Source organism: Phocoena phocoena, chromosome 14 (assembly GCF_963924675.1).
Source record: "Phocoena phocoena chromosome 14, mPhoPho1.1, whole genome shotgun sequence".
Lineage (NCBI taxonomy): Eukaryota > Metazoa > Chordata > Mammalia > Artiodactyla > Phocoenidae > Phocoena > Phocoena phocoena.
Window position 1 is genome coordinate 9,490,334 of NC_089232.1, and position 21,978 is coordinate 9,512,311.

Consider the following 21,978-nt stretch of genomic DNA (forward strand, 5'->3'; position numbering starts at 1 on the left):
GCACTGCCGTGGAATGAGCACAGGCTCTCACGTGAAGACTTCCTTTTACAGTATTTTGTTTGTCTGTCAATAAGGCACTTAATGTAAGTTTTAAAAAAGTAAGGAAACAAATTTCGCGTAAGGTCTTCCTAGTGGACCTCCAGGCATTTCATTTTAATGAGGTTGGGCACAGAATAGTAAGTTAATGCCCTTCAAGATCATTTAGCTAGGTTGTTCATGGGCGGTGCAAAGTAGGTTTTAGGAAACCTGTTTACCTTCTCAAGCTGCCACCTTTGGGTCAAAGAGAGAAGGACAGCTACTACACGACCAGGGGCATCTGCCCCAAGCAACTCCATTCTGCTGTCCCTTTAACCAAAGGGCTACCGCATTTCCAGACTGCGACGGGTCACCGGCCCACGTAGCTCTCTGGAAAGTGTCCTGGGCTCTAAGGATGCCCACACCGGCCCACTCTCGTGTCGAGGCGTCACAGAGACAGGCCGTAGTGCTCAGGCTCCGAGCCTCGGAGGTAGTCTCGGCGCGCCGGGCGCTTGCGGGAAAGCCAGCGGGGAAGCCGAGGAAGGTGCTGGCAGCCAGGCCTCGGCAGGGTCTCCACTCACCAAAGGCGTCTACACTGTCCCGCCTCCGACTCCCCAAACTGGATACTCCCAGCGTCCCGCAGACGCAGTGCCGAGACCCCATCCCACCCTAGTCTCAAATCAGTGAACCAGACGACGGTCGCAGGCCTCTCAGAACAACTGAGCGAGCACCGCGCAGAGGTCTAACAGGCACCTGGCCGTGCCCCCTCACAGGGCAGGGTCGGGGGGCCGGAAGATGGCGGCGTCGGCTGTGTCCGCCGACCAACCTCCCAGGCGCCCTTGACTAGCTCTGGCCGCCGCGCCACCTACCTTGCTAGCTACAGGTCCCGGCGCGCCGCGCGAAGGGGCGGTGACGGGCACTTGGCACCGCCAATCAGCACCGGGAGTTCGGGCCGCGCCCAATCAGGGCCGGGCGGCAGAGACCGGAATAGGTTGCAAGCTGGCAGCGCATGTGGTGGACGCCGAACGCTGGGGACCTCGCCGCCAGCCTCGCCGCTTCCCGCGCGCTCTGCACCAAGGCCCCTGGCGCCGGCCTGAGGACGCCGAGGAGGCAGGGGCCCGACAGGGCTGTCCGGCCGGAACCGCGGAGCACCTCCTGCAGCGGTCGCGGGCTCGCCCCCCGCGGCCGGTGCCATGGCCGACTCTCTCCCCTAAAGGAGACTTCCTCAGCGGTTGCTGCCGAGAGATGAAGAACCTGTTAGAGCGTCAGACGACTTCGGGGCCGGCCAACTAGGGGGGCTTGGCAGGAGGTCGCCTGCGCCCTCCCGGGCTCGTTCCTTTCACCCCTTGAGCGAGGCCTCGCTCGCGTCCGGGCACGCGGCGGGGTTCAGAGAGCACCTGGGCCAGGCTGGGCGCGCGGTCAGCATGTTCCCCCGGAGGCCGCCGGTCGGCCTGGCTGCCTGGCTGCTGGTGGGCGCGGCGGCGACCGGGCGCGCGGGGGCGCGGGGCGGGGGCCTGCTCGCCCTGCTGGCCAATCAGTGCCGCTTCGTGACGGGCCTGCGCGTGCGGCGGGCGCAGCAGATCGCGCAGCTCTACGGCCGCCTCTACTCGGAGAGCTCGCGCCGCATCCTCCTTGGTCGCCTCTGGCGCCGGCTGCGCGGACGCCCAGGCCATGCCTCTGCCTTGATGGCGGCGCTCGCCGGCGTGTTCGCGTGGGACGAGGAGAGGATCCAGGAGGAGGAGTTGCAGAGGTGGGCTCGGCGGCGAGGTCGCGCCTGTTCCCTGGGGTGGAGGCGGTGGGGTGGGGAGGTGGGAACGTTGAACCCTGGGGCCTGCCTTGGCGGTGTCTCCCGTTGACCCGGTGGCACTGGAAGTGACGATGCAAGTAGCTTGATCCTGTCGTAGCAAAGCACGTTTCTTCATTGCCTCTGTGTGTTAACTTGATTTGTCGAGTTAGAAATAAATGCAAGTGTAGGTTAGTGGAGGAGGGAGACTTTGGGGCGCATGCCACTAAAGAAGTAGCATTGTGGAAAATGGGTATTGAAGTAGGCCATCGTTCACGTAATCTTTAACATATCCAGAAAGGTGCAAGTTCCAGACAGGTTTTAAACTTGACCTGAGGATATACTTGTGCAATTTACAAAATCACTTCATTCCAGATGGGATTTCGTGAGAAATGCCAAGAGAGCTCTTGTCATTGTGACTCATGGCAGAATTAGGAGGCTGGAAGCGATTTTGCCCTCCTGGGACAAACCAGTAGCCCAGACATTTTAACCTGGAAGAATTAGGTCAGTTTTTTGCTACTTCCACTAGAGCTCTGGAAGTACTGTTTTATTAGGCTCTGAAATCACGCTGTCATCATCAAAAACCTCTGTGTGAAACAAGTGCAGTACCGTTGACTGAATTTGTTAACCTGTGGTTCTAAACTGAGCCCTTACAGTTGTCATGTAGTATCATGGGAAACCTTGATTTAGGTCTTGCTTTACGTTGTCGCTGTATTTTCTTTTTAACAGATATTCTTAAATTGTGTTCTTTCTCCACACACGTACTCTGCTTCCTAAACTCTGAAACTGATTGCAAGAACCTAGGATAGTCCCCTACACCAGATAAATTCCACACAAGTCTATTTGTTCTAGCTGTTTCTTCTGTTATTCCACATTTCTGGTTAGGTTAAAAATGGAAGTTTTTCCGTAAAGTTACCACTATGACCTGTATGGAAGTGTAGCACCCAGATGCCAGACAGCTATTGGTGTAACATTGTGCGTTGTGGGTAAATGCAAGTGTATCTGAAGAGCTGGTAATACTTTTCCTAGCAGGAAAGATGACTATTTTACAAATGCAATTTAAAATCATAACCACAAACAACCTTAGTCACAAAAAAGATATCAAAGCATGATGGGTAGTTTGCCTAGTTTCTGTTAGTGTTCTTTTGCTACTTGTCCATTTGTTCTAATGGTGTTCTCAGGTGTGAGAAATAAAAGAATGTATGGGAAGGAAACTTTTAAATTGAGAAATTACCAGTTAACTAACTGTTTGACTTTTCATTCTGTTTTTGACGATGAAATACCCATGTTCCACAGTGGTGAAGTTTGACGGGAATATTCCCAGTTGGATCTGTTTGGGGAAGAGGAGAAAGACCAGGGAAGGGCCCCTGGGTGCCAAAGACAGGGAAGATGTTTTGGGGGTGGGAGTTGAATAGCGTTGGGGCCTAGGTGATAGATGTCGTTCTTCATCTTTCTCCATGTATTTTTGTCAACCATATGTCCTAGAGCCTCTGTTTAGTAGGTCTCCCATTTGCAGGAGCTAGAGGGGAAAAAACAATAGGAGATAGATGTGGTAAACACTTGAGTCCGTAGTCATTACTCACTGTTGCGGAAAGAAATCAGACAGTTGAAGCACTTGGTTCTAATCCAACTCCTAAAGAGGTAAGCTGCGATAACCCATTTGGGAATTTCAGGAGCTTAGAGGAAGGCCAGTAAGAAGACTTAAGGTGCCCTTTTTGACCCTCTGCAGAGTTGTTCCAGTAAAGGCCCTCATTTAACACCACATGTCCAGTTCACGCTTGAATTCAATTATATACTTAAAATTTGATCAAGTCCATTCTGAGGATTTTTTTTAAATGTTATTTTGATAGGGAGGCAAATAATATGCTGTCAGCTGTATCTTGCTTGTACAGTGACTTCATAGGTCTGTTCTCATAGCTTGTCATGTTTATATTTTATTTTTAATTAATTTATTTTGCGGGGGGGTCACCGTGCGCAGCTTGCTGAATCTCAGTTTTCTGACCAGGGATCGAACCCATGCCCTCGGCAGTGAAAGCATGGAGTCCTAACCACTGGACCGCCAGGGAATTCCCAGTGTTTTATTGAATAAGATATTCTGGGTATAGGTTAACGTTTTTTGGCTTGGTGTTTAAGTATTCTGTTTGCTTTAAAGGACGCTGAGGTTGTCATAGCTAGCTTAGAGGATCTTAGATTTTGTTTGTTCTAGTGAGATGATTTTGGGTAGCTTCCATAATGGAGCACAGTTGAGTGTGCCGCGGGACATGTGCATTTCTTTCATTGTTAACGGAAGAAGAGCGTGATTGTCCCGTGGCCCCTAAATCACAGCCTTTGGCTCTTCTGTGCTGCTTCTGTACCAACTTGTCCTGGTACAGACTAATTCAGATATTGCTGTCTTGGTCAAACAGTGATGGGGTGTGAGGATGTCTCTTTGAATGTGTCCCTTGAAGTGGTGTGTGTTTTTTCTTATGTTAGTAGAGTTTCTGTTCAGAAGGACAAAGAAAAACCCTTGCTTTCTATTCTCTCGTGCTTAAGAACATCTTAACAAATTTAATCGAGAATCAGCAAGAAAATTAGAGAAAAGAAGTAACTTGTACGAAGTGACTGACTCACTGATAGGCCAGGTGTAGAAGTCAGGTCTTTTAACGCTTAGTGTTATTACCTGATAGGCTTTAAATGATCAGACAAAATAACTTTTAATCATTATTTTTGGTGCTAGCTGGCATTCTGTGAGCTCAGGTCAAATCTTATGGAAAAATACAGTAGTAAGTTTTTTAAAATAAATAAATAATTTATTTATTTTTGGTTGCGTTGGGTCTTCGTTGCTGCGCGCCGGCTTTCTAGTTGTGGCGAGCGGGGGCTACTCTTCCTTGCGGTGTGCAGCCTTCTCATTGCGGTGGCTTCTCTTATTGTGGAGCACAGGCTCTAGGCGCGTGGGATTCAGTAGTTGTGGCACATGGGCTCAGTAGTTGTGGCGTGCAGGCTCAGTAGTTGTGGTGCACGGGCTTAGTTGCTCTGCGGCGTGTGGGATCTTCCCGGACCAGGGCTTGAATCTGTGTCCCCTGCATTGGCAGGCAGATTCTTAACCACTGTGCCACCAGGGAAATCCCAGGAATAAGTTTTTATTGATTTGGAACATTAAGAAAAATTACAGGAACAAAAAGGAGAAGGAAGTTAAGAAATAAGAAAGCCTAGGGGAAAATGTTCTATTAATCTCCCTCCCCTTTTTAAAAAAAGTTACAGTTCATTGCTCTAGAAATTTGAGTAAATAAGTGCCAGTAAAGTTTCATAAAGAAAATTAGCCATTTTCCCATTTTGGTCTTTAACTTTTCGGTGTGCTGTTAATTAGATAAATGATCGACAAAAAGTCCTTTTGGCTTAAAGGAATTTTTTTTTGTTTTTGCCACTGTCACTTAAGGATGTTTTTACTGTTACACCTTCTTAGATAATCAGAACTACGCTCAGAATTGCAATGAACTAATTGATGTCTTTTAGGTATGTCCCATGACAGTTGTACTTAAAGGTCTCTAACTTTGACAATAATTGGGAATTTGAGAGGGGATCATTGAAACAAGGCAGCCTCTTACTGAAGTTACCAATTACAGGAATGGCTTCATTTGAGTCATTTTAGGAGCCTTATATCAAGCTCTCCACTTAGGGCAGGACCCCCTATAGATGAGCCAAATATGATTATGCTTATATTTCTGTTTTCATGGTTTTATGTCCTCAATTTCCATGGCTCTCAGTCCAGTCTTTCTCAAATGTTGAAATGATTTTAGTTTTGAAGAAAGGAAAGCATTGACTTTCTTTCTTTGATCCTCTTACTAATCTGCTGGTTCTTTTACTATCTTGGGAATAATCTTTTTTGTCCTTCTGTTCTCCCTTCTTATTACTTAAGTCTCTTAGATACCAAGGTTTAGACACCCATCCCTTCCAAATAAGGTTTGGCACAGCAGGCTAAGGAGATGACACAGTGAGAGGTTTCTCCTTCCTCTACGTATGTGATAGTGATTGGGCACCTGTGTGCTGATGGTGTCTGTCATGTCAACAATTAGAAGTTGAGACCCTTCCGAGATTCTCGAACCTGAGACGTAACGATCATTTCCATGATGCAGTCTTACTCTAGCATTCATGTTGTGCTGTTCAAAGAATGAGTGTCATACCTTCACAAGACATTGCTGTCCTCCCTAGGGACTTAGTCTCATGTTTAATCAAGGCCACCTAGTGACCTTTAATCCTATAGGAGAGGCTGATTAAGCAGTGAGTCAGAAGCTCTGTACCACCTTGAGTCTTAGAAGGCCGTTAAAAATACTGCCTGTAGTCATATAATTTAATTTTCTTAAAACCATATTACTATATAATTTTATGGGCCTTTGATGTGTTTTTCATAAGACGTACGACGTTCCTGCCCCTCTTCATTATGTGATAAGGATATTCAAAAGTCCAGCTTAATTTTTATTGAAGGGCGCTTTACTAGTCCTCAAAAGTGCCGTGATTGCTTCCACATGATGCCTGCATTGTTGTTCTCGGAGCAAAGCTGTGACTTTACTTTCTCCTCTGCAAGATCTTATTGCCTACTCTAAATTTCCTTCCCTATTTCTATATGGTTTTTGCAATGGTAGCAGTCAATCTTGTTCTGTAACGGTAATTCAAATTGAAGCTTAAAAAAAAAATGGTTAAACATTTTTCATCAGAACATCAGTATAAATTGTACTGGCTATGGTTATTGGTTGAAAACAAAGAAACTGATATTGGTTAACTTAAGCCAAAAAGGTGTTAGGTCATTCAGAGCGTTGACAAGAAGGCCAGAGTACAGGTTGGCCAAGAGAACAGTGAAGGCCTGCTACTGGTACAGGAATGCTCTTCTTTGGGCAGTGTTGCTGGTATTGTTTCCTGTAGATCAGTTGCACTGCTGGATTCTCAACTGCCTCAAGATCACTGAGAAAATCTAAAAGGTCCTGTGCCTTGTATTATTTCCTCAGGATTCAAAGCCTCTACCAGAAGTCTCTGATTCACCTCATTTAAATTAGGAGTCATGTGCTAACTGCTAGGGGTTGAGATGGGGGCTGCATCTCACCTATTTGGGGATTCTCTTCAAATAGGAAAAGATTCCAGGCAATGAAAACAGCAAATGTCCCTGTATATAAATATTTTCATTGAATTCCAAAGTTTAAAATTCAGAGAATTGGAATTTTAGAGCTAATAGAAACCTTCGAGAAATAATGTCCTCACTTTACAGGTGGAACAAGGGAGGCTTTGCAGGTAAAATGACTTGCCTAAGATCACACCGCTAGTTGGCAGAGCCAGGACTAGAACACAGATCTCTACACCCACCATTGCTTTGGATTGCTCTAAACTTTTAATCTTGGGTTACCAGTATAACTTTGAATTTTTGGCTTTTAAAGCAATGTGTTAATGTAATCTTTTAATAAGAATTTGAATTATTAAGGCCTACTTCCATATTTATTTACTCAGTTTATACTGTGAACATTTGTTGCGTATGTAATGTTTACCAGGTACTTGCTAGGAGCTGGACATAAAAATATGAAAAAGACTGATTCTGGGCCTTTAGGGAATTCATAGTTTAGTAAGGGTGGCAGATATAAAGATAGATTAATTATAATATTGTGTGATATGTTTCTGTAGAGGAATAAAAGTAAATGTATATGGTTAACTGCCTGGGAGTTAACCTTGACCCTTGTGGGGTTTTTGAAGATTAAAAAGGCATGAAAGGGCCTTTCAGACAGAATGTATCAGTAGGTGGTGTCTTCAGTCTTGAATTGCAGAAGTGACATAGTCAGCCAGCAATCTTGCTTTCCTAACTGCTGTTTAAAGGTTAAGGGGAGGGACTTCCCTGGAGGCGCAGTGGTTAAGAATCCGCCTGCCAGTGCAGGGGACACAGGTTTGAGTCCTGGTTGGGGAGGATCCCACAATGCTGCAGAGCAGCTAAGCCTGTGTGCCACAACTACTGAGCCTGCTCTCCACAACTACTGAAGCCCCCGCACCTAGAGCCTGTGCTCCTCAACAAGAGAAGCCACCGCAATGGGAAGCCCGCACACCGCAGCAAAGAGTAGCCCCCACTCACCGCAACTAGAGAAAGCCCACGCACAGCAACAAAGACCCAACGCAGCCAAAAAAAAAAAAAAAAGGTTAAGGGGAAAACAAACCATGTTTTTTTGCTTTTTAAAAACATTTTTACTGGAGTCTAGTTGCTTTACAACGTTGTGTTAGTTTCTGCTGCACAGCAAAGTGGATCAGTTATACATATACATATATCCACTCTATTAGATTCTTTTCCCATATAAGTCATTACAGAGTATTGAGTAGAGTTCCCTGTGCTCTACAGTAGGTTCTTATTAGTCATCTATTTTATATATAGTAGTGTGTATATGTCATTCCCAGTCTCCCAATTTATCCCTCCCCCCCTTTTCCCCCTTGGCAACCATAAGTTTGTTTTTTACATCTGTGACTCTATTTCTGTTTTGTAAATAAGTTCACTTGTACCATTTTTTTAGATTCCACATATAAGCGGTATCATATTTATGTGTGTCTGACTTACTTCCCTCAATATGACAATCTCTAGGTCCATCCATGTTGCTGCAGATGGCATTATTTCATCCTTTTTTATGGCTAAGTAATATTCCATCATATATACATACCACATCTCTTTTGAATTTTATTTATTTTTTATACAGCAGATTCTTATTAATTATCTATTTTATACATATTAGGGTATATATGTCAATCCCAATCTCCCAATTCATCCTACCAGGTTAAGGGGAAAACAAAATCATGTTTAAAAAAAATTTTTTTTTAATGTTTCAGATACATAAAAAGGTTTAAAGAAAAACATGAATGTTACAAATACAGTTATATTTAAGAACTAAAATGTTGTAAATACAATTAAAGCCTCCTCTGGACCCTTTTCCAATGGAAATATCCTCTGTCCCCCAGACTATCCCAATTTATTATATTTCATTACCATCTGTGTCTTTTTTTTTTTTTTCATCTGTGTCTTTATACGTATGTATACATCCCTAAATGGTATATAATGACACAGTTTGACATATGGTATTGTTTTGAATGTTTCTAAGCTTTATGCCGTTCTGAACAAAATACTAACAAACTGAATTCAGCAACACATAAAAAGGATTATATACCGTAGGTCCTTGTTGTTTACCTGTTTTATATACAGTAATGTGTTCTTTTTCAGATTCTTTCCCATTACAGGTTATTACAAGATATTGAGTATAGTTTCTGGTGCTATACGTAGGCCCTTGTTGTTTACCTAGGGATCAGCTGGTCAGTTTCCACAAAATAGTCTATGATTTTGATAGAAATTGTGTTGAATTTATAGATCACTTTGGGTAGTTTTGCCATCTCAACAATATCAAGACCTTCAACCCATGAACACAATATATCTTTCCATTTATGTCTTTTAAAATTTCTTTCAATGATCTTTTGGTAGTTTTTAGTGTGTCTTTCACTTCTTTTTTTTTTTTGCTTTACACGGGCCTCTCACTGCTGTGGCCTCTCCCGCTGCGGAGCACAGGCTCCGGACGCGCAGGCTCAGCGGCCATGGCTCACGGGCCCAGCCGCTCCACGGCACGTGGGATCCTCCCGGACCGAGGCACGAACCCGTGTCCCCTGCACCAGCAGGCGGACTCTCAACTACTGCGCCACCAGGGAAGCCCAACTTCTTTTGTAAATTTATTCCTTATTATTTTATTCTTTTTGATGCTATGATAAATAGAATTGTTTTCTCAATTTTATTTTCAGATTGTTCATTGCTACTGTATAGAAATACGATTTTTGTAAATTGATCTTATATCCTGCAAGCTTGCTGAACTCCTTTATTAGCTCCAGTAAGTTCCTGTGGATTCCTTAGGATACTTACATGGAAATGAAAGACCCAGAATAGTCAAAACAATCCTGAAAAAGGAGGACAGAGTTGAAGGGCTCACCCTTTCCCATTTTAGAACTCACTACAAAGCTACAGTACTTAAGATGATAATGGTACTGGCATAAGGATAGATATATAAATTGTAGGAATTAAACTTAGAGTTTAGAAATAAACTCTTAGCTTTGTGGTCGATTTGAGTTTCAACAAAAGTGGCAAGACAATTCAATGGGGAAAGAATAGTCTTCAACAAATGGTGCTGGGACAGCTGGAGGTGCACATGCAAAATAGTGAATTTACACCCTACCTTAAACCATACACAAAGTTAAAATGGACCAAAGGCCTAAATGTAACCTAAAACTCGTAAAAGAAAGCATAGGCATAAGTTCTTTTGATATTGGATTAGGCACTGGTTTCTTAGATATAACACCAAAAAATTGAACAGTCAAAGAAAAAATAGATTAACTTCATCAAAATTGAAAACTTACGGGGACTTCCCTGGTGGCCCAGTAGTTAAGACTCTGTGCTTCTGATGCAGGTTCGATCCCTGGTCGGGGAACTAACATCCCACATGCAGCGCGGCGCGGCCAGAAAAAAAATTGAAAACTTCTGTGCATCAAAGTTTACTATCAAGAAAGTGGAAGGATGACCCATAGAGTCAGAGAAAATATTTATAAATTGTGTATTTGTTAAGAGACCAGTATTCAGAATGTATAAAGAACTCTTAACATTTGACAGTAAAAAGACAACCCAATTTAAAACAAAGATTTCAGTAGATCTTTCTCCAAAGAAGATACACAAATGGCCCATAAGCACATAAAAATATGCTCAATGTCAATAGTCATCATTAGGGGAATACAAATGGAAGAACACAATGAGATACCACTTCACACCCACTAGGATTGCTGGAAAAGATGGGACAATAACAAGTGTTGGCAGCGATGTGAAGCAGTTGGAACCCTCATACATTGTTGGTGTGAACATAGAAATGGAGCAGCTGCTTTGGAAAATAATTTGGCACTTCCTTAAAAAGTTAAACAGAGTTTCCATGACCCAGCAAGTCCACTCCTAGGAATCTACCCAAGAAAACTGAAAGCTTATGTCTATACAAAAGTTGTATGCAAATATTAATAGCAGTGTTATTCATAATAGCCATAAAGTAGAAACCACCTAAATGTCCATCACCTGATGAATGGATAGATAAAATGTGATACATCCATACAATGGAATATTATTCAGTCATAAAAGGAATAAAGTACAGCGTGAATGAACCTTGTAAATACACTAAGTGAAAAAAGCCAGATCCAAGAGACCATATTTTGTAATATTCCATTTATATGAAATTTCCGGATAGGCAAGCTCACAGAGACAGAAAGTAGGTTAGTAGTTATCAGGGGCTATGAGGAGTTAACTGCTGATGAGTATAGGTTTCTTTTGGAGATGATGACAGTGTTCTGGAATTAGTGGTGATGGCTGTACAACCTTGGGACTATGCTAAAAAGCACTGATTTGTATGCAGTAAAAGGATGATTCTTATGTGAATTATCTCTTTAAAAGAGAGGAGGAAAAATATATAAATAGTCTTATAATGTGATAGGAAGACAACCCAATAAAAAACGGACAAAAGGTATCAAATGACATTTCATAGTCATAAATTATAATAGTTAACATTTGAGGGCTAATTATATGCCTGGCGTTAAGCACTCTACAGGTAAATTTATTTAATTTTTATAATCAACCTTTGACGTAGGTACTATTATCCCCATTTTACAGATTAAGAAATAGGGATTAGTTAAGTTGTTTAATATTCTAGTTGATGAATAGTGGACTGGGATTCAGACTCAGGAACTCATATTTTTATTCCCTACGCTTTATACTGTTTTAAAGCCACACCGTTCTGTACAAGTCTTTGTGTGGCCATTGTAATTCACAGGGCAGACTCCAACCATTGCACCATGCCTGTTGTTTTTCTCTCCAGATCCATTGATGAGATGAAACGGTTGGAGGAAATGTCAAGTACGTTTCGGAGCTCTGGAGTTGACCACCACCCTCCAGAACCAAAATCCCAAACAGAAAGGGATGAAGATTCAGGAGGCAAAGAGCAACCGTGGGAAATGGTGATGGATAAGAAACACTTCAAGCTGTGGCGGCGCCCCATTACAGGCACCCCCCTTTACCAGTACAGAGGTGAGCCCAGCTTGGCTGCTGGTAAGAGTGTTCATGCTGGCAGGTGCACAGCACTGTGTTCCTATGCTCTCTAAACTCTTCCGTTCTGGGGGTTTCTTGGGAAAATTGCCCTGTTTGTTGTTTTTCCTCTCCCAGATGACAAGAGTCTCCATGTCTTTGCTACACTTTGCTATAGGTTACCTTTGTCTTACTTTGCCGCCCCAATATGACTTCTAGTTTCTGAATCTGCCTTTAAGATCTGTCAGTCATTACTCTACAACTGAAATGCAGTTAAGTGACGAGAGTGTGGCAAACATCCCTTATTCTTTCCTGTCATTCTAGTTTTTGGAACCTACACAGATGTGACACCTCGGCAGTTCTTCAATGTTCAGGTGAGTACATTTTTCTGCCCAGATCTGGAGCCACTAAGCCTAGAAGTCCGCTTGCCATCGTCCACATGAGTAATTTCTCTGACTCAGAAGACATTGGCTTCAATCCATCTGTCTATTTCTCTACCCCTCATTTCACGTCAGATGACCTCTGGGTAAACCTTTGATTTATAATTTCTTTGTCCAATGGGGATGAGGCCAGGTCTGCCCTTTACAGGGCTGTTGGGAAGATCAAATAGAGGAATGGATTTGAGTGCTTGAATATGTTTTATATGGCTTTATAGGGTTTTTTTTCTTAATTTAAGGGTAAGTTACATACCCTTTATTCCAAAATGCTTCAGTGTATATTTCCTAAAACTAGACATATTCTCCTAGCTAGCCATGGTACCATTATCAAAGTCAGTATAAATTTAACGGATGCAGCACTTACAGAATCTTTGTATTCCAGTTTTACCTACTGGCCCAACGATGTCCTCTATGGCATTTTCTCCTTCAGTACAGATGCAGTCAGGATTTAGCAATCTGGAACTTATCTACGGTGAAGGTGTTTATTTGATAAAGATGAAGAGTATGTGTTTAAAGACTCTGTTCCTCCTTGTGGGGAAATGTATGAAAGGGGAGGTGGGATCACCCAGAGTTCTACCAAAAAATTTTTTTCCTTCCTGGAGTTTCCATGTTTTACTGGACTTCGAGTTTGATGGTTATAACACACACTACTAATACGCAAGTGCATGCTTTCCCCTAAGCACTGAATTTGGTCAATCTGTGTTGAGTTTTTGTTGGTTTGGATATGTATGATACATGTCTTACTTTGAAATTCCGTAGTTACTAGTGATGCTACGTATTTTTAAAAATATGCAACTTGTATTTCTGTGAGGTGTCTGCTCATACTTTTGGACTTTCTGTCTGTTTAAAACTTTTTAGAATCGTTTCACCCATACACATTTATCTCACTGACTACTGTATTTTCCCCAGATGTGTCTATCACAATATTTTTTTCTTACACTTGTCTTTTTCTTGTTAAGATTCATTTTCAAGGTAATGGGATTGGCCCACAGGAAGGGATTTTAAAAGACTCGTCTGTAGTAAACACAGCCGTGTCTTTGACACTTTGGCACTGCCTTTTAGGTCGGGTCACTGTTTCAGAAGAAGATTCTTGGGTCAGAGGCCCAAGCATCTGGAGAAGTCTTCTGCAGCTTTGTTTTGGATCTCTTGGGTCTTTATGGTCTGTTCTGTTTCCGCAGCTGGATACAGAGTATAGAAAGAAGTGGGACGCCCTGGTGATCAAGCTGGAAGTGATCGAGAGGGATGTGGTTAGTGGTTCTGAGGTTCTTCACTGGGTAACCCATTTTCCTGTGAGTATTTTCACCTCCGCTTTTACGTTTATCATGTCCGTGTGAGGCAGAGCACTAATCCTGCCCCTCCTTTTCTTTAGTATCCAATGTACTCACGGGATTATGTTTACGTTCGGCGGTATAGTGTGGATGAGGAAAACAACGTGATGGTGTTGGTGTCACGGTATGTGTGGTGGCTGCTGCTGGGTTCCTTTAGCTTGTCCTTCATTTATGCATGTGTGATGGGAGTTTGCCTTATGAGTCAAGCCCGGGCCCTACGCATCCCAGCTAGAATGTGAGTGGGCTGGGACTGGTGACTATCTTAGAGGATTGAAGGGATACAAGCTTTTCATTAAACTAATCCTTTAGTTCCTTAATGTTGATAATTTAAAAAAGAACTGCTCTCTTCCTCAACACAAAGCCTAGTGAGCCAGGAATCACCAACTTAACTCACTGTTTTTAGTACTTAGTTTATACTCATTCATCTTTGTGACTTTTCTGATGTATTTAAAAAATTAGAGGCTGCCTTTTAGATTTTCCTCTTGACTTTAGCTCCCATGCTGTTCTGTATGTAGACATTACTTAGAGTTTCCCGCACTTCTCTCCCTCCCAGGGCCGTGGAGCACCCTAGTGTGCCAGAGTCTCCGGAATTTGTAAGGGTCAGATCATATGAATCCCAAATGGTTATCCGTCCCCACAAGTCATTTGATGAGGTGAGTTCTACATCATCCGAGAGGTGCTGTGTTAGCGGCTTATGAGTTTTCTCAAGGAATGCCTTTGATCTGAACTGGGGAGGGCACAGTCGTTCTCGCACTTGACTTGCATCACACTCGCTGGAGCTTGTTAAAACAGTGCTGGGCTGCGGCCTGAGAATCTGCATGTTTTGAGAAGTTCCCAGGTGAGGCTGCTGCCGCTGGCCTGGGAACCCCACTTCGGGACCCCTGCTGTAGAGTGGTGTACCTGGGAGACCTCCTGAGACAACGTAGTGATGACCCATGGCTCCCGTTACCTGAGGGACAGTTAGCAGAAGACGACGGCCTCTGACTCATCGGCCGGTCATTAGCGGCATTGAGGAACCAGAGCGAGCACCGTTTCCATCAAAATTTCCCCACAGTGGGCAGAACACTTAACCACCTTTCTGGGCTCCTCTTTCCTTGTCTGTAAAATGACAGAGTTAGACTAATGCTCTCTGCCTCCTTTAAAAAAATTTTTGCTTTTTAAATTTTTTTTATTTATGCTGCGTTGGGTCTTCGTTGCTGCGTGCAGGCTTTCTCTAGTTACTGCGAGCAAGGGCTACTCTTCGTTGCAGTGCACGGGCTTCTCATTGTGGTGGCTTCTCTTGTTGCGGAGCATGGGCTCTAGGTGCACGGGCTTCAGTAGTTGTGGCTCACGGGCTCTAGAGTGCAGGCTCAGTAGTTGTGGCGCACAGGCTTAGTTGCTTCACGGCATGTGGGATCTTCCTGGACCAGGGCTCGAACCCGTGTCCCCTGCACTGGCAGGCGGATTCTTAGCCACTGCGCCACCAGAGAAGTCCTGCCTTCTTTAAAATTTTATGACCTTCCTTTGAGAAGAATATTTTCTTCCACTTAGTGTGGTGTTTTACTTTGATGTTTTTGGCCAGATCTCTGGTGAGTATACATACTGATTACAGTGGTTGCTGCTTTTAGTTTTATTTACTTTATAATGGCTTTGTTTCTACCCATCACTTTTGTTTGTTTTAGAGCTGTACGACTGTTCTCTTAACATGGTTTTGTTGTTTCCAGCAGGTTGTTTTGTCTATACCACCTATAGTGGGACTTTAAGAGTGACATAAATGGTGGTTCGCCTCAGTCAGTGTAATGTTTTGCTCTTGTTTTACTGGGAGCTGTGTGTTGACTTCGGTACCATTTTGAGAGCAGTATTTTTTTTTTCTTTTTTTAAAAAAAATATTTAATTAATTTATTTATTTGGCTACATTGGCTCTTCATTGCTGCATGTGGGCTTTCTCTAGTTGCGACGAGCGGGGGCTACTCTTCGTTGTGGTGTGCGGGCTTCTCGTTGCAGTGGCTTCTCTTGTTGTGGAGCACGGACTCTAGAGCACGGGCTTCAGTAGTTGTGGCGCACAGGCGTAGTTGCTCCGCGGCATGTGGGGTCTTCCCTGACCAGGCCTCAAACCCGTGTACCCTGCACTGGCAGGCAGATTCTTAACCACTGCGCCACCAGGGAAGCCGTAGAGAAGTATTTTATTTATTTTTTTAGAGCAGTATTTTTCAAACCACGCATTGCTACCCACTAGTGGAAGACAAAATTAATTTAGTGCTTAAAGAGAAAAGGAATAAATGGAATGGAAACTGAGTATAAGCATATTTCATGAAACTTTGGTTTGGTTACGTAAGTATGTACAAGTGTGTGTGAGAGAGAGAGAGAACTTGGTTACAGTGTAAAAGGAGTATTTACAGTGTGTTGTAAATACAGTTAAAAAATGTTTTAAAGTCCTTGCTTTAGAAGCTAGACAAGAAGGCTGCAGTCGGTAGCTAGCTGCTTCTAGGAAGGGGAGCCTGGCTGGGGACGGTGGGAATTAGAATTGTGCCTCACTCTTTTCCTTTACGTTGCTTTTGAAATTTGAACCTTGTCTGTGTATTTCCTATTTGAAAAAAAAGTGACTTGAGTCCCAGCATTACTGCCTTTAGAAACCCTGACCATGAAACAGCTAAGGCAGAGTGTGTTGCACCCAGAAAATAACTTCTTTCAGCTGGGATGGGGGAGCAGTATGAATTATCTGTGTAAGTCTTTTAGCATATCGTGGCAAGCTCTTAAGAGAAAGGTAAGACTTGCGTTGGTTCTTATAAAAAGGTAGACTGTGGATAGAGGAAAACAGGAAGGACCCTGGAGGTAGAAGACACGATTCAACCAAAGACAAAGATAGGAATGAGCCGTAGATGTTGAGAGACTGACTCACTGCTTGAAAAGGAGGGCAGTTTAGGGAGGAGTGGTAATTACCTTGACCATGTGCAGAGGGTACTTGAAAACCAGGCAGCTGAGTTTGGGTTTGCCAGCTGGAAAGTAGATCCGTGGGCCGAGGTATGGTGTTTTGTTAGGTTTTTTGTTTGTTTTTTGTGGCCTCGCCGCATGGCTTGCAGGATCTCAGTTCCCTGACCAGGGATTGAACCCGGGCCATGACAGCGAAAGCCCGGAATCCTAACTCCTAGGCAACAGGGAACTCCCTAGTTTTTATGGAAAATTTGAGATGTAGACAAAAGATAAAGAAGTAGAGAGTATAATGAATGAACCCTTTGTATTCATCCCCAGCTCTGACAATGACCAAACTCATGGCCAAATTTGTTTTATCTGTACTCTTTCTGTTCCCTTTCCCACTCCCCTGATTATTTTGAAGCAGATTCTAGTTTTGCTATAGAAGAACCAAAGAAGAATTCTTCTATAGAAATTTCAATATTTATCTCAAAAAGAAAAGAGATTTTTGAAAACATAATATTGTATTCCCTAATATCAAATATCTGTAGTGTTCAAATTTTCCTGATCGTCCATGTATTTTTTTGTAGTTAGTTTATTTGAATCAGGGTTCAGATAAGATCCAGACATTGAAATGGGTTCATACTGTCTGTAGCTTTGTATCTATCTCTTGAGTTCTTCCTCCTTTTTTTAAAATTAATTTTGGCTGCGCTGGGTCTTAGTTGCGGCACGTGGGACCTTTGTTGCAGCATGCGGGATCTTATTTGTAGCATGCATGCGGTATCTAGTTTCCCGATCAGGGATCGAAGCCAGGCCCCCTGCATTGGAAGGTGAAGTCTTAACCACTGGACCACCAGGGAAGTCCCTCCCTCCTTTTTTTCCCTTGCAGTTGTATTTATTGAAGAAGCAGGTTCTTTGTCCTGGATCTTGCTGGTTATATTCCTGTAGTGTCCATAGTGTCACTTAACGTGTTTCTCTGTCCCCTGTGTTTCCTGTATATGGGTACTTAGATCTGGAGGCTTGAACAGATTCAGGTGGTTTGGGGCAAGACCACTTTATTAGAAGGAAATAATGTCTGATTGTCCCTTTCTTTGTGAATTTGGAAGTGATTAATGATTATTGCTCAGATCCACTGTTTCATTAGAGGTTAACAAAATATTAATTGTGTAAATCCTCCATTCTTTCTTCATTTATTTCCATTTATTAGGTGACATACTTTAAGGGAAAATTTCCTCATTAACTGTTTGGTTTCCCATAGTTCACAGAGGAAAGGGAAGTAAGAAACGCTTGATTTGTTTCCTTCATTTACTAGTTTTTAAAAGAATGAATTGGTTCTTGCAGCTAGCAGTCCTTCAAAGGTAATTTTTTTTTTTTAAGAAATGCCATTAGAAGCTCACACGTGTAAGCACACTTGGTTGGGTTTAGTCCGTTCCCAGTTATTCCTGTCGGTGTTCAAATGGTCCCAGTTTTGGTCACTAGGAGCCTCTTCTTGCTGACTGGAGTCCTTTTGACTTGACCTCAGGACTCGCCTGGTTTCTGGTGTTACAAGATGTTCCCGGTTCACCTTGTATATTTTTAGGTGTAAACCTGGAAATGAGCATTTCTTCTGGGAGCCCTGGTTCCCTCTAAGGAAATGTCATTTAAATACCACAGTTTGGCTTCTAGGAGTTCTCACGGCTCTGGGCCTACTCATTGTTTTTAGGCCTTTTCAGAAGGTAGCACTAAGTAATAAATTTTGTTTGTTTTAAAGATACATCCTAAGGGCACACAAGTACTTTTAACTCAAAATTTAGGACTGTAGGGTATATGTCTTGTTGTCTTTAGGATATGTATGCACTGTGAAAAATGTTGAGGCTTTTTTTTTTTTTAAAGATTTATTTTATTTATATTTGGCTACATCGGGCCTTAGTTGTGGCACGCGGGATCTTTTGTTATGGCGTGCGGGTTTTTCTCTTCTCTAGTTGTGGCATGCGGGGTCCAGAGCATGTGGGCTCTGTACTTTGCAGCACGCAGGCTCTCTAGTTTGAGGCGCGCTAGCTCCCTGGTTGTGGCGCACGGGCTTAGTTGCCCTGTGGCATGTGGGATCTTAGTTCCCTGACCAGGGATCAAACCTGTGTCTCCTGCATTGTAAGGCGGATTCTTTACCACTGGACCACCAGGGAAGTCCCCAAAATGTTGAGTTTTAAGGTCACTTGAAATGGGTCCTCTCTTCGTGGTTTTTCCTATCAACTCAGTTCATAGTTAGGTTCCTTGTTGTCTACTTTTGATTTTTAGATAACTGCTTTTTAAATATAATTTTGTTTTATTAAATAATAAAAAAATTGTGTTTTCAAAGTCAAATATGTAAAATAAGAAATAGAGTGATTTGCTTATATCCCTGTTCCATCTACCCAGTTCCTTCCTTCTTCCTGTAGGTAACCACTGTTTTCAGTTCTGACTTCTTTTTTTTCCGTATAAGCAGTAGTGGATGATCTCTTACCCCTTTGGGTGGAGCATAATTGGTTCAGACCTCTCCTGGGATCGGGACACCTGTGAATCTCTTAAATCCCTGTCCTTCACTGTGCCAATGAGAGGTTGAGCCAGAGAGAATGGGTGCATGGGCCCTGTGGTCAGAATTCTGGGTTCATGTTGGCTCTCGTTGAGTATGTGGGTGACCTTGGGCAAAGTCCCTTAACCTCTTTGTGCCCAGTTTCCTCATCTGTAAAATGGGAGATATTGGTGCCTATATTATAGGATCGTTGTGAGGGGTTGAAGCAGTTCCTGACACGTGGTTAAGTGCTGTGTACTTGTTTGCTGTTAGCAGTAATAGTAGTAGAGTTCATATCACTTTGGTAAAGATTAAGATATTTAAACATTGGGGGTATGTGTTGGGGTCCTCAGGATCACACCCCCATTCGCAGATGGAGTAGAAGACGCCCAGGACTCAGCGTATAGTTTTACTCATGGCTGAGATTTATTACAGTGATGGAAAGATGCACAGCTGGATCAAGAGGGGAAGACACAGGCGGGGTCCGGAGGAACCCACTGCAGTCTCCCCGTGCTCTCCCTCCCGTGAGGGCCCACGGAGCACATCCTCTCCCAGCTGCAACATGCGTGCGATGTTTCTACCCAGGGAAGCCCAGTAGAGACTCAGCGCCCAAGATTTGTACTGGGGGCTGGTCACATGAACGCCCTCTGCCTAGCGTGTCCTAAAATCCCAGACCCCCAGGAGGAAAGCAGGTGCTCAGTATGAAGTGCATTGTTTGTGCAGAGGAGACACAGGGAGCCCCCCTTAGCACTTAACTGTTGTCTGGAGCCAAGTTCCCAGACACCAGCCAGGGCCAACCTCGTGAGATGGTAACCTCTCAGGTCTTCAGTGTTCACTCTCTTTTGCTCACAGCGAAAAACTGCCACTCTCCGCCTCAGAGTCAGATCTTGGTTATCCTGTGGTACTGGATACGGAGGCTCTGGGGGTAGTTCAGGTACCTTCATCTTTGCTGTTTTTCTTTTCCAGAATGGCTTTGACTACTTGCTGACGTACAGCGACAATCCCCAGACAGTGTTTCCTCGCTACTGCGTTAGTTGGATGGTTTCCAGTGGTGAGTGGGCGCTTGTGTACAGGGCCTGGACCTGGGCTGAACATTTTGTTTTTCTCTAGCTTCTTGGTGGCTTCAAGGAGATCAGTACTTGTCTCGCTGGAGCCCTTCCGAGTTCATTGTTGAATACTACCTTGAAGGTAGTAAAGCCTCCAGCTGCGGTTTGGAGGGGTAAGAATTCTGAAGACCCAAAAAGGAACTTATGCCCAGAGGCAAGCTGAAGAACATTTGCTTAATATGGGCTGTGTACATTAACGCATTTAACAATCTTCTTCTTAGTGTTGAAAGCCATAAATCTGGCATAGAAAATGTGGTTGTAGGACAGTCACCTGGAGAAAGGGGGCCACATCACCCTTCTTACTTAACAGAGGCTACACATCACTGCTGTGACTGCATCTTTCCCTTCCAATCTCTTGCCTTAAAAGCAGCCTCACGTGATTTTCTTTCTTCTGGTTCTCTGTAGGCGGCTTCTTACACCTCAGGGGGAGAATGGAGAGGAGATTAGGTGTTTCCGTTTGACATTTCTCTGAACAAAATTGGCAGATATTTACGCTGTGCCACTGATAAATGATATTTTGATCACATAAGAGAGCCTTTGGGGATTTATGTGGCCTGATCAGTACCCCTTTTCAAAGGATCTCAGAGGTCATGGGTTGTTTTCACTCCCTAAAAGTTTTGGTTGTCTCTCAGTCCATCTGTGATCTCTATAAGGAGGCATTGACTCCTTACCAGGAAAGAGATAGGCCCTTCTAATTTTGAGCCTACTGTTGGTTTGTGTGTCAGTCTACCCAGATTTCCCTCTCTCCCAACAGGCATGCCAGATTTCCTGGAGAAGCTGCACATGGCCACTCTGAAAGCCAAGAACATGGAGATCAAAGTAAAGGACTATATCTCGTCTAAGCCTCTGGAAGTGGGTAGTGAAGCCAAGGCCACCGCCCCATCTTCTGAGCGGAAGAGTGAGGGTAGCTGTGGCCCTGCCCGGATTGAGTACGCCTGAAGGACTTTCAGATAAGTAGGGACAGGCTGCTTCTAGCCCTGTCTCCGTGTCTTATCACTCACTCTGTTGCAGAACAAACAGGACGTGTATTTGAAGGTGTCTGCTGTAACCACCAGTGCAAGATAATTCAATCCTGGCGTCCGGTCTTGTTCAGAACCCTACTGCTGTTTATTAAAACAGAAGAAGGAGGCATCCGAGGGGGCATTGTCGTATTCTCAGGCCAAGCATTTGGAAATTTGGTGTTTCGCTGAGCTAATCTGGAACAAGCCTCTCACCTCAGGCCAGAGGGGACAACATCTTTTACTTCCTCTGCCCACATTCCATTCTCAGCCTCGGTTCTGCAGCACTCTGGGTTTCCTTCGGTTCTGAAGGTCCAGCTGGACCACCTGGACAGTTGCGTCTTCAGTGAGGGATAGTGGGGAGTGCTCTTGGTTGCAGTCCTGGTGTTGAGTGGTGTGAACTGTTGCTTGGCAGTGTAAGTGCCTCATCCTCACCTTCTCCTGTCTTTAGGGACATAAAGTTTGTACCAAGAAATATCACTCTTGGCCTCCCATTCACACCCCATTGACTCCCTCTACCCAGAGCAGTTTCCTTTGAGTTGACCAGTTCTTCTGTATTCGTGTGCTGTATTCATCTGGGTCGTTGCCTCCTCCCGCAGGCCGATTACCAAGAACACTGGGAGACGGTGGCTCTCTGTATCATCAGTGTTTTTGATGGGGTCAGTGGAGATGCTCGACACATTACACTTTAGCTCTGTTTTTTTTTTTTTAACCTTTGTGTTAAACAGTGGGAATTGGGGAGTTGAATAGGATTTTTCCATAGTCTGTATAGAAAACACCATTTTGATTGAGGCGTTATTTTTCACCCTTCAGG

At 43.7% G+C, this 21,978-nt stretch overlaps 1 protein-coding gene across 1 annotated transcript; it reads left to right on the forward strand.

The window, feature by feature from the left end:
- The first annotated feature begins 1,439 nt into the window (after nucleotides 1-1,439).
- On the forward strand, nucleotides 1,440-21,105 carry STARD7 (StAR related lipid transfer domain containing 7). The gene is made up of 8 exons (XM_065891378.1): nucleotides 1,440-1,765; nucleotides 11,674-11,882; nucleotides 12,204-12,253; nucleotides 13,495-13,605; nucleotides 13,686-13,768; nucleotides 14,198-14,297; nucleotides 20,027-20,111; nucleotides 20,921-21,105. Exons 1-8 carry the CDS (start codon nucleotides 1,440-1,442, stop codon nucleotides 21,103-21,105), a joined length of 1,149 nt encoding a protein of 382 aa, XP_065747450.1.
- The last annotated feature ends 873 nt before the right edge of the window (nucleotides 21,106-21,978 follow it).